This window comes from Xenia sp. Carnegie-2017, unplaced genomic scaffold (assembly GCF_021976095.1).
Source record: "Xenia sp. Carnegie-2017 unplaced genomic scaffold, XeniaSp_v1 HiC_scaffold_2, whole genome shotgun sequence".
In the NCBI taxonomy this organism is placed as follows: domain Eukaryota; kingdom Metazoa; phylum Cnidaria; class Anthozoa; order Malacalcyonacea; family Xeniidae; genus Xenia; species Xenia sp. Carnegie-2017.
In genome coordinates this window covers 8029447-8046017 of record NW_025813482.1, presented here as the reverse complement: position 1 = coordinate 8046017, position 16571 = coordinate 8029447, and the positions used below count along the sequence as shown (strand labels likewise).

General features: G+C 32.9%; 1 protein-coding gene across 3 annotated transcripts in view; it reads right to left on the bottom strand.

Moving 5' to 3' along the window:
- Positions 1–321: 321 nt before the first annotated feature.
- The window catches only part of LOC124440848 (transformation/transcription domain-associated protein-like), a 42444-nt gene continuing 26194 nt past the window's right edge, over positions 322–16571 (bottom strand). For all 3 annotated transcript variants that reach the window (XM_046991288.1, XM_046991285.1, XM_046991287.1), the window contains 44 exons: positions 16509–16568; positions 16130–16260; positions 15879–15981; positions 15427–15489; positions 15299–15346; positions 14840–15082; positions 14582–14710; positions 14252–14371; positions 14004–14147; positions 13717–13875; positions 13440–13522; positions 13009–13084; positions 12798–12889; positions 12391–12467; positions 11674–11732; positions 11120–11218; positions 10923–11030; positions 10458–10576; positions 10140–10251; positions 9742–9851; positions 9405–9516; positions 9187–9287; positions 8705–8815; positions 8091–8214; positions 7772–7836; positions 7145–7232; positions 6836–6896; positions 6388–6602; positions 6129–6231; positions 5820–5941; positions 5273–5372; positions 4803–5010; positions 4608–4697; positions 4329–4431; positions 3858–3965; positions 3565–3672; positions 3402–3476; positions 2857–2898; positions 2557–2679; positions 2144–2236; positions 1810–1951; positions 1540–1736; positions 847–961; positions 322–698 (listed from right to left, as the gene is read on the bottom strand). In XM_046991288.1, the coding sequence (XP_046847244.1) occupies positions 589–698; positions 847–961; positions 1540–1736; positions 1810–1951; positions 2144–2236; positions 2557–2679; positions 2857–2898; positions 3402–3476; positions 3565–3672; positions 3858–3965; positions 4329–4431; positions 4608–4697; positions 4803–5010; positions 5273–5372; positions 5820–5941; positions 6129–6231; positions 6388–6602; positions 6836–6896; positions 7145–7232; positions 7772–7836; positions 8091–8214; positions 8705–8815; positions 9187–9287; positions 9405–9516; positions 9742–9851; positions 10140–10251; positions 10458–10576; positions 10923–11030; positions 11120–11218; positions 11674–11732; positions 12391–12467; positions 12798–12889; positions 13009–13084; positions 13440–13522; positions 13717–13875; positions 14004–14147; positions 14252–14371; positions 14582–14710; positions 14840–15082; positions 15299–15346; positions 15427–15489; positions 15879–15981; positions 16130–16260; positions 16509–16568 (4851 nt within the window). In that variant the 3' untranslated portion in view covers positions 322–588. The remainder of the gene's footprint in view (positions 699–846; positions 962–1539; positions 1737–1809; positions 1952–2143; positions 2237–2556; positions 2680–2856; positions 2899–3401; positions 3477–3564; positions 3673–3857; positions 3966–4328; positions 4432–4607; positions 4698–4802; positions 5011–5272; positions 5373–5819; positions 5942–6128; positions 6232–6387; positions 6603–6835; positions 6897–7144; positions 7233–7771; positions 7837–8090; positions 8215–8704; positions 8816–9186; positions 9288–9404; positions 9517–9741; positions 9852–10139; positions 10252–10457; positions 10577–10922; positions 11031–11119; positions 11219–11673; positions 11733–12390; positions 12468–12797; positions 12890–13008; positions 13085–13439; positions 13523–13716; positions 13876–14003; positions 14148–14251; positions 14372–14581; positions 14711–14839; positions 15083–15298; positions 15347–15426; positions 15490–15878; positions 15982–16129; positions 16261–16508; positions 16569–16571) is intronic.

Genomic DNA, 16571 nt, shown 5'->3' with positions numbered 1-16571 from the left:
CTACCTAAATAATCGAGCTGTAGACGCCACTGTTCACGGGGCAAACCAAGTAGAGATTTCGTGATTTCAGCTGCGTCTGACACAGAGCATTTATATAAAGTGCCATTTTTTAAATTTTAAGAGTTTTTTCCAGACGTCACATTTCATCGAATATGTGCAAAAATAGAGCGGTTCTTTGAGGAGTGCCACTCGCAAAAAGGTAGAGTAGAACTTACTAACATACTTACACTTGCTAATTTTGTATAAGAGTTCTAAACCTTATGTTATTGTGTGACATGTTGAATGTCAATCTAGTCTTCACAGAGCAAATAACACACATCGTTTTTGTGTATAAACGTTTAAATATATCATACATGCATAGCATATCCTCTCACATCTTATACATTCTCATTATTGAAGTTTGACATGTTTTATGACAAAATAAATAAATATTGTCTTGTTAAAAACAAACTCGTAAAATAAAATGTCACAGTTCGTTAAAAATCTTTTTTTCACATTCGCACGAATTGCTTACGTGTATACGAAGAATCTTTTTTGCCCTCCATAAAATAAAAGACTTTCTAAGACATCTCCATTGTTAAAGAATATTCAAAGCCAAGGATGCCACGCTGGATCCATACGACAAAGATTATCCGCACTCATTGCGGCCCCAACTAAAGTACTAACTTTGGTTTCTGCGCCATCAAATTCTGCCAAATCTGCAATAAAAGTGAAATTATATACAAGAAATTAACACACTCTTAATGAAAATTAGCTGTTGACAGAAATAGGAAATATTGTGCTTTTATACAATCTTCCCTTTTCATGTAAATTTAACAAAATGAAAGTGATAAAATATTAGCTTACTTTGTAGACGTGTCATAACAGAACCGACAGCACTATTCACTAAATTTATCAAATCTTCGTTGTCAAGTTGTTCTGATGTTGACTGTACATTAGAATGCATGAGACTGTCGTATTTCTAAAAAACAACAAACAAACGCATACATCAAAGATTGCTATTCAAAAGCAGTTTACAAGAAGTATCACAAAATCGAAGCTCGAAGCTGTATTATTGTTTCCATAATACACTGAGTAATTTCTTCATCAACTAATGCAGACACATTGAATGGTGAAGTGAGTTTTTCATGCTAGTAGAGCAGGCAATAAAATAAGTGTGTTTTAAATACTTTGTGTCTTGTGAATCAGAAATGTGTCCTTGTAAATGAAATTATGAGTCCTAGCTATTAAGAAAGAAGAATTAAAATATATCCGAGTGTCATTACAAAATGGCAGTAATGTTTTTATCGTTTGATTTTGGCAGAAAATTAGGAAAAATGACTGCGAGTAAGCTGCAAGTTAATGCAGGAAGCCAACTGAAACAGACTGGAAAAATTTCTTTATTTTAATGCCTTTAGCATAGTGCAATAGACAATTTGAATTCTCAGTCGATATCGAAGTATCTCCCCAAAATACTGCCTTTACTAACAGTTTTTGTACAAAAACATCGTTTTATATTAATTAAAAAAAATAATCTACCAAATAAGACAAAACAATAACCTTTTTGTGCCATGAAAGTATTTCGTCCCGCAAAATAGCTCGAAGGATGCTATCAATACTAAACTTTGGATCAACTAAACATCTTGCTGCAGCAACCATAGATGAAGTAAGAACACCACCAATACCAACTGGCGAGATGAATCCACTTATGTTCGGAGTAAGTCGAAATGGGACAGGACGATTGGCATCAAGTTCACCTTTAAGTATAACAAGAGATTACAAACGATTACCTTCATTATGTAACCTATTGTCATAAACTTAATAATTCACCTTTGCTTTCGTCGATTTCAAACTTATAATAAGTGACGTTTAACCTTCCATTATCACGAATGATTTGTAACATTTCGGGAGACAGTTTTGACAAATGAAGAGTGAACTCGGCAAACTGTAGCAAAGCAAGTTGAGCTGTAAACTATAACGAAAGAATACAGTTGTTGAGTTAATGTCACGATTCATTCTACATTTGGAAAAATAACTTTTTCAAATTCCACCACATGTGTAAATAACATTATATAAATTAATTTCACTATAGTTAACACATGCAGGGTGCAATACAAGCATCTTCAAAGCTTGAGAAAACTCTCAGCAGACGAATTGTTCTTACTTGTTTTCTAAAAGTCCAGTAGTCCATTGCTTGTCTATAAGTGCGTTCTGCCCATTCTTTTAAAATAACTTCGGGAGCTATTGTACTTTGAATCTAAATAGAAAATGAAGGAGTATATAATAATTTTAAAATATAACCAGGGAGAGGTGGTGCTTGGTTAGAACATTTCAATCTTTATTGTTTAAGTTGAAGTGCTACCGACACCCCCCAAACGCGAAATTTTAACATTTTCAAACAGCATAAAAAACAGGATGAAGAAAAACAGTAAAGATAATTTCAGATTCAAAGGAATAGATTCATTTTTGCACGCAATGAGTTCAAAATAACATGCTTTTAAAACGGAGGGTTGATTATTTTTCTCCACTCATGAACATATCTGGATACGTGTGAACATGCAGGTTCCAGAAACTTACCTCTTTAAAAATGTCTCTTAAAACCTGATGTGTACTTTGTTCTCCTTTTGCTTGAACAGCGGCTAATTTTTCATAATAAAGAGCAACTGCAGTATCTTCATCAATATCTTGTGTTGAATAATGCTAAAGAAAAATAACATAGATAAGCCGACATTACTCAAAACATCAATAACATATGCATATGAAATTTATGTACACGAAAGACGCTCAATATATTCGACCTCTTTACAAAATAGTTCATTGATCTTCAAACAATTTTTATCATGACCGTAATGATACTGTCATAATACAGAGACGAACCTTCTTCATAATATCTTTAAATGAAATAGACGATGGAGAATCCTAAATCACCAATTTAAAAATACATTAAAAATTATCGTCATAATAACTACAAATAACGTCAACAGACGATACTGTTGTATATTATCATTAAAAAGTTGTTTACTTATAAATTATCATTGTACTCATTATCATTATGTACCAACAGTGGTCGTTGTACCTGGGCCGGTTGCAAGAAGCCTGAATAGCTTTATCCATTGGATAGGAAGTTTTTTAAACTTTTATAAAACCTTTTAAAAAGCAAAAGGTATGAGCTTCGAACTGAACAATCACTGAAATAAAACATGGTTCCGAAGATTACGAAATTTCTTTGTCGTAAGAAAAACATAAGCACCTTTTTTTACAAGCTTGAAATTTTTCGCTGTCCAATGGATAACGCTATCCAGGCTTCGTGCAATCGGCCCCATGTCATTAGGTCATTTACCAAGTAATGTTCATCTTATAGTAATAAAGTCAATGTATAAATCACATGTATCTTGGCAAATGATAGAAGAAAAACAAAATACCTGAATCAAGCGCATTTGAGGAGAAACAGCAACAACTCTAGGTACAGTGAATAAGAGATGTCTTCTACTAGACTCCTATAAAATGTATAAAAAAAGTACATTAATTCCTAAATACCAGCCAAAAATAAATTTCGTACTAGAGTATAAATAAACTATACGATACCTTGCGTTTTTCCAAGTAAAGATTAAGAATTCTTAACAACTGTAAAACCCTTTCTTCTCTTCGTGAGTCAGAGACGCATGCATCATTAACGACCAAATATGGATAAATCTACAGTTACATATTATATTGTGTTAGAGAAAATGAAAGGGGAAAAATCATCGAAATTAATCAATGTAAATCATACAAATCAATATTTAATAAAAAATACGATTCTTTCATGACCAAATATATGCTACTAAGAGAGAAATGATGATTGGTTTGCGTTTATCAATAATTTCTATAGCTTTACTTACTTTGCCATTATTAGCTCGGATATACAATCTTCTAGCAGACATGTTATGTTTTTGTACCAGTTCAACACGAGGCATGAATTGAGCAATACGTATGGAATAATAGCTATGCTAAAATAAGCCATAAGAATTAACGATTATAAGTAATGTCACATTACTAAAATATTATATTAATATAATATTCTGAAGAATTATAACATTCTAATATAATAATAATCTGAAGATGACTTAAGTTAAAGACGAAACGTTATTATTAAAAACCTTTTATCTTTCTTGATTGTATTATTGTGATGGCTTCTTTAAAAGTCTTATGTTGGGTTATTATGTTCATATTGAATATTATATTAATATTGTAAATTTTACTTAAAAATCTGAGTTGAACTAAACTTAGTTTTAAACAAATAACAAAAGCATTTCAGTGTAACAAGTGTAGAAAAAAGAAGCGAAAATGAATCTCAAACAGCATAAACATACGATGTTCGATTTGGGCATTAAAAATTCTCCTGGAAGTTCAACATCGGCCGTGGCGATGGAAAAGACACTAAGATAACGACAGCGCTCTTCAAGCAGAAAAGAACTACAAAAATTAGAAATGATATACACGAATGTTATCTGCCGACGAAACACTCACTTTTAACCCAAACCTCCACACACCAACAAATAACAAAACAAAAACAGAATTAAACATTTCTTGTAATATGGTTACCCTAAAACTATTGTTGATATTTTCATTTACATGCTTTGCAAAATTACCTAGATAATAACTTTGTCTTTGCCTCCAAAATCTTTATCCATTTTTTCAATTTGGCAATTAAATAATGAAGACCAAGTGAGCAAGGGGACCTAAAGCACAGAACAGACTGTTAAAGGAACAAAGTTTTGCAAATCGCAAGTCTAAATACAACAAAAGATTATTATTTCTGATAAAACAAGTAGTTATAAACTAACTTAAAATCAAAATCAGCAGTAAACTGTTCTTTTAATTTTTGAAACATGGGATCCTGCACAGTGGCATGCGCTCGTCTTGCAAGAGACTCTGAGCCTGTGGAGCCACTTTGCTGCGATGTAGCACCACCTAACTCAAATCCCATTCCAAATGTACTGACAAGTTTCTTCACATAACTCATCGTGTGAGGTGTCACTTTCGCATTGGAAACTGCAGATAAATAATCAAAAAAATCTTGTTTGAAATTTTTAGGAATAAATTGAACGCATGTTCCATGGGCAAAACTAAAATATTTATTGGCCAGGTGGGTGCATGTATAAGTATTTATATTTCAGTTCTGCCTGAGTTTGAACTTTGAAAAGAAATTAGTATGGCACAGCTGACGTCCTTCAATTATAGCGTTCTAGCTTCGCCGCTGGCTGGTTCAGCAACTGGCTGGCTGGTTCAGCAACTGCATGAATATTACACTAACCATCTGTCCTTGTTTGAAAAGCGACTTGATAACATTTTGTAAGTACTTGACGTAACTGTCTTAAAACTTCTTCATGCCAACACTCACGAAACCATGTCATCTACATGTAACCAAAAGAAAGAAAGACAAAATGAACGAGAAGCCAATCATTCTTTACAAAAATTACTTAGTGAAAGAGAACTAAAGTATGACACTGATCTCATAAATATTTTCACCATACACACTTGGCATTAATAATCGTTAAATTTAAAACAAATCTTTTAATTTTTCCTCTAACAAGTATTAATGATTGATTTGCAAATTCTCTTTGATTGATTTAATTGATTGAGCGCAGATCGGTTTTCACAGACCCAATGACCGGACGCGTTGAATTGTTTTTATTTTATAATTATATCTTTTGTGCATTTGCAAGTCTCGGGGACATTAGTGAGAACTCTGGACGAGATGCAAACCTCTATGCAGTGAACAGCTCTCTAGTTGTCCAAAAGGTCTCCTCAAAGCTAGTGTTAACACAGTAAACATCTTTTATTTCTAAATTGATCTATACCTGATCAACAATGCCTTCAAGAGCAGCCAGTAAAGTAGGATGCAGATCACGTAACGCATGCATTATGCGACTGCATAACCGCATTGAAGGAGTTACACGCATTGCCTCTCCTCCCCCCTGACCTACAGGACGTAAAAAATAATACACTAAATATTCAACAGATGTGTCTTGAGCTCACATTCATCAAACTAGAGTAGCTAAACAGTTAATCATAGCTATGTATTATATGTAGATATGAGGGATTAAATATGTACTGAGAACAGAAAATACGCGAAATTTGAGTATTTTAACACGAAACTCGTCACTTGCCTTGTAAAGCAGCAGAATTGGAAGAGGTTGTTGAAGTGTTACATTCATTGGGTTTTAAAGCGCTATCTGAGCTGCTTGTTGAGTCAACTGATGAACTCTGGGACTAAAATATACACAAAAATCTCATGCAGCATTTATCCCTTGAAGTTTCCCTTGCACAAAGTTTAAAATAATTCGGGTAATCACTTATTTGGTATAATTACTAAACCATTTCAGCAGAAAAAGTTACACTTGCAGACCAAACATAATTTTCTCTTACTATCGAGGTCTTGTTAACGCTAGTTGCATTCTGTGTTACTGTTGAGATAGATAAGGTGGCTTCAACTTTGGTATTTTGTTCATCTGTAGGGTTAATCATTGTGGAAGTAGGTAATATAGAAGCAGTTGTCATTGTAGTTGTAGTTGTACTTGTAGTGGATGTCGTTGAGCTTTGTTTACTGGTTTTATTTGCTCCTGTGTTATTTTCATGTTTGTCTGAAATGAACAGAAAATGATTCTAAACGATGACAATTGACAGCATGCAGTTGAAACAATTTTGATTAAAATTAACAACATTTTCAAAAATAGGAACACTTTGATTGTTACTCTACATATACAGTGATTGTATAGAAATGGAAAATCGATGATCAGAAAAAAGTTTGTAAATATATGTATATTTTGCAAAAATATTTCACCACAATAGCCAAAGATGCATAAGTATCACTTACACTTTTCTAGGAGCTCCAGTTTTAATGCAAGATACAAAGTTCTGATAGGGAAATAAACAGCCTAACGAAGATAAAAAACATCTTAAATTATTTGAAAAATAAACAATCATTAAAAAAGCTTCCGTCACATCAATTAACTTCGTTCCCAGGAAATTTCCTGAAAGCTCACAACAAAGAAAATTAACACTTTGAGAATGATATTGAGCACCAATAATCTGTGGGGAAAAATCCTACAACCTTTAACTTTGTTAGCCAGGAAATCATCATATGCTAGATTATAATCCCTACATAATAACATAGTAAACAAACCTGTGCGTGGACTCGACCAATTTGAAGAAGTAAGTTTGAAACTTTTAATCCATCTTTCCGCGTTAAGCAAGTGAGAAGCTGAGGAATCCTGAAGATGGAAAACCCACAATATAGAAGAAAAACTTGACATGTTCATGCTGCGAAAACATTTTTTGTTTATTTACAGAAAAAAACAACGATTGAAACATATTTTCGAAAGAAATCAATAATTTTCCAAAACAAAAAATCTCAGGCTTTCTTCTCCACAACTTATTTCATTTTCATAAAAAAGTAATGGAATTCTTTCACTGTAAATACATCAAAAAGGACACGGTGTGATAAACTAGTAAAAGCAATTTATTATTTTGTACAATTTGTTTTATCAAGAAATAACAAATTTTTAATACATAATCAAAAGTCTTAAATTACAATTTCTTTCTTTATCCATGTTTCTTTACATAATGTAAAAGAAGAAGTTTCAATTTCGTGAAAACGAGTTTGATTCAAAGAACAGCTACAAATTCATGATCGTGAAATGACGACATATTGTAATAAAAGCAACACTTTTGTAAATTTTAAAATATCCATCATGTTTGTACGTCCCCGCGATAGCAATCCTCTAAAGGATAGTTAATAAATATATCTTACCATGGTAACCAATGAACAGGAGGCACTCCAACACAGTACTTCTCCAAAGCTTCTCCAAGGACACCCTACGTACATATCAGTATAAAGATATATTCAATTATACAAACACATAATGTATGGTCCTTCTACCACTGTCAGTTTTAGTATCAATGAAAATCTGACATTTTGTCATTGTCATTGAGCATGAAAAAAACGAAATACAACAAACGAGAAAATAAAAGATATGGACTGTTCATATAAAGCATGCAGCTAGTGCAAAGAGTATTAGATAGAATGTGCTCAAACAGCTCAATGTTTTCTTCGACAAAAACTAAAGTACCTTTTCATCATCATAGGTAAGAAGCCAAAGGGTACGAGCGAGATACTTGCGACATTTTGCTTCGTTAGGGTTTCGACATGCTTGCATATAGCAAATGATAACATAAACTCCCAGTGTCATTGTTCTATACAAATAATTTATCTTTAGTGTCAACATATATTTATCATAATAGTTGAACAACAGTGAAATAATTAATTTGTACAATTGTTCTATTAAATCTATCAAAAAGCGTGACGGAAAAGAAATGAGAACATAAACAATAAAATTGAAATTTGTACAACGAAGATTGTACATTTTGCTTATTTTCATAACTTTTCTCTTATCCTCTCCTGACACGACCCTCGCTCGAAATATTGTGTACTTAAGGCATTCGACAAATGCTGCTCAAATTATGTCATATTTCTGGTTGTATGACCAATGATGTAAATAAAGATTTACTATGAAAAAACATATTTGAAGGTTGACTTTTACATCAATCAGAGAAATATAAAATTCCCAAAACGTTCAGTATTTTACCTTATGGTGTAAAGACAGAAAAGCAGAAATTGGCAAATAGGCTTTTGTCATTTCTATTTTCGATGTTTCTAGATAGTTTAACAACAATATCAACATACCTTTCTTTCAGAAATATAGCAGCAAGATAGTCGCCCCACAGTGCCCATCCTTTGATCAAGTTGTCATGCATCTGTACGGCCTGTGAGAAGGCTTTATTTGCATCCTCTGATCTAAAGATTTTCAAAAGATCAAAATCTATTTCAAAATCTCCTTTGCATAGTTCAACAATGGTTGGCAAAAACTTAAAAAGATAATCGTTTAGTCAAAGCAAAATAATCTCGACGTTGCCACATAAGAATACTACTAGTATAAAAAAATAAATTGTTCGTGTGTATGAAAAAACAATAGATATTGTTTGAAATCCTCATTCGAACAAAAAGAATTATTTTCATCAACTGTATGCGGCACGTGTATCCGTAAATTTGATAAAAGTTAGTTGACATGCCAGCAAACGGCATTTTAAATGCTTGCTACGGAGTAAAAAGTACATGAACATTGGTCTTTCAAAAAGAGGAAAACGTGCACAATAATTTCAATTTACCGTCCAATCTGCGCTAAGAAAGTTCCTTTTAATGCATAAAATTCAGCGGTCATTTCCTTTGAAAAGTACTTTAAATTTGTGCTTTCGATAACGTCAAGACCCTGAAAAAAGAAAAAGTTAGACAACCATTCAAATATTAACAATAATGGAGCATGATAAATACAATATAAATATATTACCACAACACATGGAAACATAAATCTGACTCGACTATTTACCTCCTGCAATTCTTGTTTTCTCATTGTACCAGCCATCTGAAGATAGCATTTGACTTGCTGACGGATTTTTTGAAAACAATCAATTATTGGAACACTTGGGATCGTGTGAATTCTACGAGAAAAAAAAACCAAAAAATATATAAAAAAATGTACTGAGCAAAATATATTGTTGAACAAATATTTTCTACTAAGAGTCAATAAAAATGTCATTTCTATATGCGACGAGTAACTTTGTGTATGGTAGTTAATACATAAAGATATATCAGTATTAAAACAAAACAACATTTTACCAGGAAGTTTTATCAAAAATATATTCCCAGATTGTAAATTTTCCCACCTGCTAAGTGAATCCAAACAAACACCAGTTAATGATTGTTTCCTTGCAATTTGACCATAGCGAATAATTGACCACGCAGATGCGTGAACACCCTGCATTGAATGGTTGGTCTGAAACAAAAAAAACGTAATACAAGATCTTAAGCATATAATATTGATATGATTATGTTCATACAACACAAGCCGAGGAAATGGGTTGGAAACACTTATTAATTTGTATATTTAAATATAAAAAAAGTAGATAATGTGCACAGTCGTAAATGATACAAAAAACGTTTAGATTTACATTTTTTATCAACTTTTCTGTTTTATGATGAGAATGTAGACAGGCAAGATGAGATAGCCTCTATACATTGAGGGTTGCATCAATTATCCCTCGATAAAGAAAATTTTTCAAACCTGATCATTTTGAGCTTCATAAGCACTAACAACAGCATTGTAATGATGATGTCGCCAATGGAATATGTCACTCCAGTGACTTAAACCATCAGATATCATCGGTAAACGGTTCCTAAATAAATGGAAATCATAAGCATGACTTCAAAAGAAACGTCACATGTAGGTTGCTCACATTGGTGAAGGCTATATTAACATAGCTTAAAATATATCATTACGTAATGGTGAGATGACCAACTACGAGATATTTAGGTAGCTCTGTGTTGGAGGAAGCTTCAAAAAACGAAGAAAATTTCATGACATAAGGGTGAAATTACTAACTTCCAGGTCTTAATAATTGCTTTCATGTCATGCAAACTGGTGTTCCGACCAATGCTTTGAGGTTGTATTCCCGTTCTGATTTGAGAAGCTTCAAGCAGTTCAACAATTTGTTGTGAAGCCTTTAAATGAAATTTGCAAGGAAAAAGCAAAATAAGCATGAATAAAAATACACTAGTATATCTTCTATTGAATTTTCCTTTGAGTTTATATCTTTTAAAACTCTTAGTTTTGTTAAACGAAAAACTCTTTCGTTTGAAAATTGGCAATTTGTTGTACTATCCAATATATCAAAATATAAAGATAAATGATACTAAATGACTAAAAATCATTATTTAAGCGAAGTCTTTCGTTTTTTAAAACGAAGCAGATATTTTTTGAGATTTTAGTAATTCCCAACAATCATTAATATCTGAGGCAATGAATTGCTATCAAAATCATCAATGGATCAATAAAAAGTTTCCCTACCTGCAACAAAGGAACGTGTTGTTGTGATATAATACTTGGTAAGCGTTTCCACAGCCGTATGGCTTGGGCACATGAATTCTCAACAAATTTTTCCACATCACGTTGAAGCTTTGTAAATAATTTGGAAAAGTGAAACGACAACATGTTTTAATGTCTTAAAGTTTAAAACGAATAAAATCCTCAAAACTTTGTCCTACCACTTTTGGATGCTGCTGATCTTCGGAATTGCATATTTCAATATATGCTCGATAAAGATCGTGTTTGTATAAAATAGAGTCAGGGAAACCCTTTTCAACCTAAAGATACAGTTTTGACCACTAGAAGTAACGTTCATCTACGTATGTATCAATGGCTGGCCAGTTGACCACTAGAAGTAACGTTCATCTACGTATGTATCAATGGCTGGCCAGTTGACCACTAGAAGTAACGTTCATCTACGTATGTATCAATGGCTGGCCAATTGACCACTAAAGTAACGTTCATCTACGTATGTATCAATGGCTGGCCAGTTGACCACTAAAGTAACGTTCATCTACGTATGTATCAATGGCTGGCTAGTTGACCACTAGAAGTAACGTTCATCTACGTATGTATCAATGGCTGGCCAGTTGACCACTAGAAGTAACGTTCATCTACGTATGTATCAATGGCTGGCCAGTTGACCACTAGAAGTAACGTTCATCTACGTATGTATCAATGGCTGGCCAATTGGCATACTTTTAAAATGGTTATTGACTGTTTCTTAACAAACCTGAGCTAAAGCTTCCTTCATCGATGGCCAATCAGGGACTCGCCAACCACTTTCCAAAACTAAAATGAATTTTCAAGATATTATACCAAGTTTTCATACATTGTTCGTAAAATCCAGTGCATTTCAGCTACCAAATATTTATTAATTAAAAAAGCAAACATTATTATCATATGTTTCTCAACTTGGGAAAACCGATGCTCGGCAGATATACTTGCAGCTAGTAGACAACGGGCATGTTATGGTTTCAAGGAGTTTCCAAAACTTTTCTCGAAATCCTTTTATCCAAACTCTAACAAATCTATACGTGTCACTTTTGCCTTCACTTCTTCCTTATTATTTAAGATGCCAAAAATTTTCTTTCTAAATATCAGTCTTTTCTCGTCTACCGACAATTTATCTGTTTCTAAGATTGCGAGAAATGTCGATCTATCTTGTCCAATGATTTCATTATTTCTCTGTCACGATTCAACGTGGTGTTTTACAAACTTTCATTTGTAACTACGTGAGGAACGTTGATATATTGCTGGATTGGTTTGTCTTTTTTTTACAGTTCTCGAGAAATATCTCTTCAATCAGTAAATATTGTTCAGTTCATTTTTATTTTCAACCTATTTGTTCATTTGGTATAAATAAATTGCCTTCCACTAACCCTAATATGCCTTCGATGTTTAAGAGATTAGTTTCCTCATCAGCATAGTAAAACTTAATACTCCTTACCTAAGAATGGATTGTTGTTTCCTTTTGATTTACCAAATTCCATAAGAAGATCCCATTGACCAAGTTCTTGAGAACACCTTGTGAAGTACAATAATGGAACGTAATAATGTAACTGGTGGGCCTATGCCAAAATTTGGGATAGATAGTACGTATACAAACAATTTGAAAAGAATTGATCAAAACATAATTCACATTTCTTTATATTTCGACTAATTAATGAAAGAACTTTATTATAAAGTAAAATTATATGGAGGAAATCTCAAGAAATCTATAACAGAGAACAGTCATTCCTGGGTCGTTTCATCAAACACGAAATATAATGTATGATGCAATGGGGGAAACTAGACGCAACAAGCCGGTTTATTCAATACATGCAGCAGTATTAAAGTGTGTGAGTACAATCTTACTTTATCCAATGATCTTCCCAAAGTTTGTATTCTGGAAGAACATTAGCTGATGCAGGATTTCTACTGTGCGCGTCACGGGCTTTGGTCATAGCCTGAAGGATATTGAATCAATGTTCAGTAAATCAGTAAAGACACGAATCTTTTATGATAATACAGATTATTAAAGAATATATTTAAATTAAAAACGTTTTCATGTCCCTTTTCTACTCACTAGTTCGTAAGTTGTTTGTGCTTGCTCAAAAAATCCCTGATTTTCATATGCAATTGCTGTCGCAGTTTCCGGATACCTAAGTAATTTAAGATCGTTTACAGAAGACGGATAATCACTACGACCAAGCGATTGACAATAACAATATGTAAAGATGAATGTTGAAAAATGGTTATTGTTGCATTTTAACATCGGTGTTTGTTAATAATAAACAATAAAAGTTGCAGAAGTATAATTGGCACATTGATGAAGTCGAAGGAGTAAGAATACATGGAAAAGAGAAAAGAAAAAAGAAGAAATAACATGATCAGCAGGCAGGGCAACTTAAAATATTATACAATGAAATATAACCTTTAACAGTTATATGTCTTATACAATGTAAACTATACAAGTTGCTTAGAATGACGTAGTGACGCAAACTGAAAATATAGTACCTAGCCCTTCTTAACCAAAGTCCAGCCCACATATCTTCTTCATTGATTAGTGAATACATTTCAGCAAGAGAATCTAACGTTTCCTAAAGACAAAACGAGCAACTAAACTATGGGAAAAAAACATCAATGTTGAGCAATACCAAAATAAATTATCGACAGAAATAAAAAAATTAAAATGTAGCTGCGTAAATTGCGGCTGGTGAAAAGGATAATATAATTACATGTCTTGCGTAGGATTAAAAAGAAAAACACAGCTTGTCCAATAATGTTCACATACCTGAGAATTAATATCGGAAACATCTTCTTGATAAACACTTTCCACCAGAGACGGTGATGGGTCAAGTAATGGTGGACTAACGTATTCCTCACATAAAGTAACGTAATCTTCAAGCATTAATGTTGATAGGTGCCATTGATTGTGAGATTTGCCAAGATACTAAACAAAATAAAATAAATGCAGTGGATATAATCCAATGAAAGGTTTTTGTTGATGCTTGACTTTAGTCAAAAGGAGTTTGTCACATCTTGTATTTTAAATAAAACTTCTAACTTCTAAAGCTTCACCTTAAGAATGGATGGTCGCATGGGAATCATAGGTTCACAACGAAGTATTGCTTGAAGCATTGTATGAACAACACTAGGATGACTGTCAAGTTGAACACAATTTGTACCGCTGCACATAAAAGGACTTAACTCTCCTGCTAGAATCTAGAAAGTAAAATACTACACATCACAAAGTATGTAACATACAACAACAGGAACGTATTTTATATGAAAAACGCAAACGAAAGACTAAAATTAAAGGAAAATACCTGCTGTTGTTTTTCGTTGAGAAGTTTCCAAAGTTCAGGGAAAAGGTAAGTCCATACTTCATGAGAAAGAGATGTATCACGGTGACAAAGCTGAGCCAAAGCTCCAAGAAATGGCGTTGACTGAAATAAAAATGATGATGGAGAAAGGCTCTTCTGACTAGATGCTTATATTTGTGGCTCTAATTAATCATATTCGTTAGTTCATTCTTACGTTCACACACATACACTAAAACTAAAGATTCAGTGACAATGCAAAGAATAAACACACTGCCTTTCAGACTTGTTATTTTGAACCAATCTTAACATAAAAACATGAAAAAATTGGTATACCTTTGTATTTTTTTGTTCCGTTAAAAATTCATGATGTCTTTTGAGTAATGTCTTCAAAGCAAGATCACGATTGTTTTGGAATGCAAGATTAGCAAGGTATGATTCATCGTCCATGAGAGAGTAGATTTTCTAGTATAACATACAACAATTCGAACTTATGATGTTTAGTAAGACAATGATAATAACGTGATAAAATATGTTATAAAAAGGCAGATGAAATAAAAGCAAAGATGAAACAGAGCAGTATACAACACTAACCTCAGAGCATTCCTGTACAAATAACATGTTCATTTCCTCAGAAGATCCTACTGCCATGGGTTCTACTTTCGCAGGATCTGAGTCATTTTCTTTAGACTCTGTATTTTCTTTCGACAATGCTTTTAATAAATCTTTAGCTTCTTGTTTGCTGGATCTTTTCAAAATGCTCAACAATGAAGGCAATTTGTTAAAAGTACTTGACAAATGCAAGCGTCGTTCACACATGGCGGCAGCAAGAAGTAACTAAAATAAACAGTCAATTTATCTGTAAGTTCTAAAGTACTTATAAATCAGGAAACTAATAGTTGCAGCTTGAAATTAAACAATAAATTCTCTCCAAAAAGCAAATATATTATTTAAAAATTACAATGGAGTTTTGTGACTTTCATAAAAACTTTTCTAAGACTTCAATCACAAGCATAACTCAAAGTGTACAATGCGATACACCAATCAAATTACCTCTATGCATTGTTTGATCCAGAAATGACTTTTCATTGATTCCCAATTCTTAAAATGATCGGAAGAAAAGAAATAAACAAAAAGAGAAAATTGATGGAGAGATGCAATAAATGTTTCTCTCCACTTACCTGTGAGCAGAAAATGTACAACAAACGTTCGTAAAGTTTCTTGCTGACAGTTAGATCAAATATCTGAACCATAACAAAAGAACATGAGTCATGAATTCAGAAGATTCAACTATTATTAATGTAATTTCAGCAATCTCTTTGGAAGTAATTCTACTGTGTAGTGGAGCATGTCGGGAATGAATTCTACTGTCTTGCGGAGAACGTCGGGAAAATGTAAAATCAATTTTCAGATATCGCTTGATTAAAGCATTGAGTTTTTCGAAAAAAATTAAAGTTATCTTAGAAATCTTCATGTGTACGAATGAAAAAGCGATGCAAGCAATTTGCTTTTCAGCACGTATAGTATGCTTGATTTTCAACAATAGAAATATTTACACATTTGCTATCTCAACGATTCACAAAAAGTTGACCAACATTATACTGATGTTAGAAAGTCCCGAACAGTAACATACCTCCATGAATCGAGACCTGATCTGAGGTTGAGTACACTTCAGTCCAGACATGAATGCAGGCTCAAGTTTAGCGACTAATTCTGTAGCAAGTAAACTCTCGTCCCTAAAAAAATGTAACTATTTCAAACGCTACATTTAGCTAATCATAGGAACATAAAAACGAAAGTTGAATTAGTCATATGTTTTCTTGGGTACATATTGATGAAGAAGGTAGAGCAATCATTGTGTATTTACTAAAAAGCAAAAATTACCTGTAGACGTAATTTATGAGCTCAAGATATTGCGCATGAAGTTCAAAATCTTCAGGAAAACGTTTTTCATAATTAGGCATCATACGACAAAGTAATATGGCTTTCTCTCTTAATGTAGGGCTTTGTGGTGTCTATGAAGAGATGCAAATGAGCAAATTGCTTTGATTATAACGAACTGTAGTTAAATCACCTAAAAACACATGGTAAAACAAAAGTATTTGCTTAACAAAACAAATTAGTTGGCGTATTTTTTTGTCAAAAAAGTATAGATATGAACCATCGTTATGAACATGTTTGATAGACCAAAAGTAACAAGAATGCCCTTCACAAATGATACATGCAAATATGTAATTATACAGAGCATTTTTCGAACACTTACAGCTCTAGCTTTGATCCATTCTTCAGTAACTTTAGTTATTCCTTTTAGTAATTTGGCATCCTT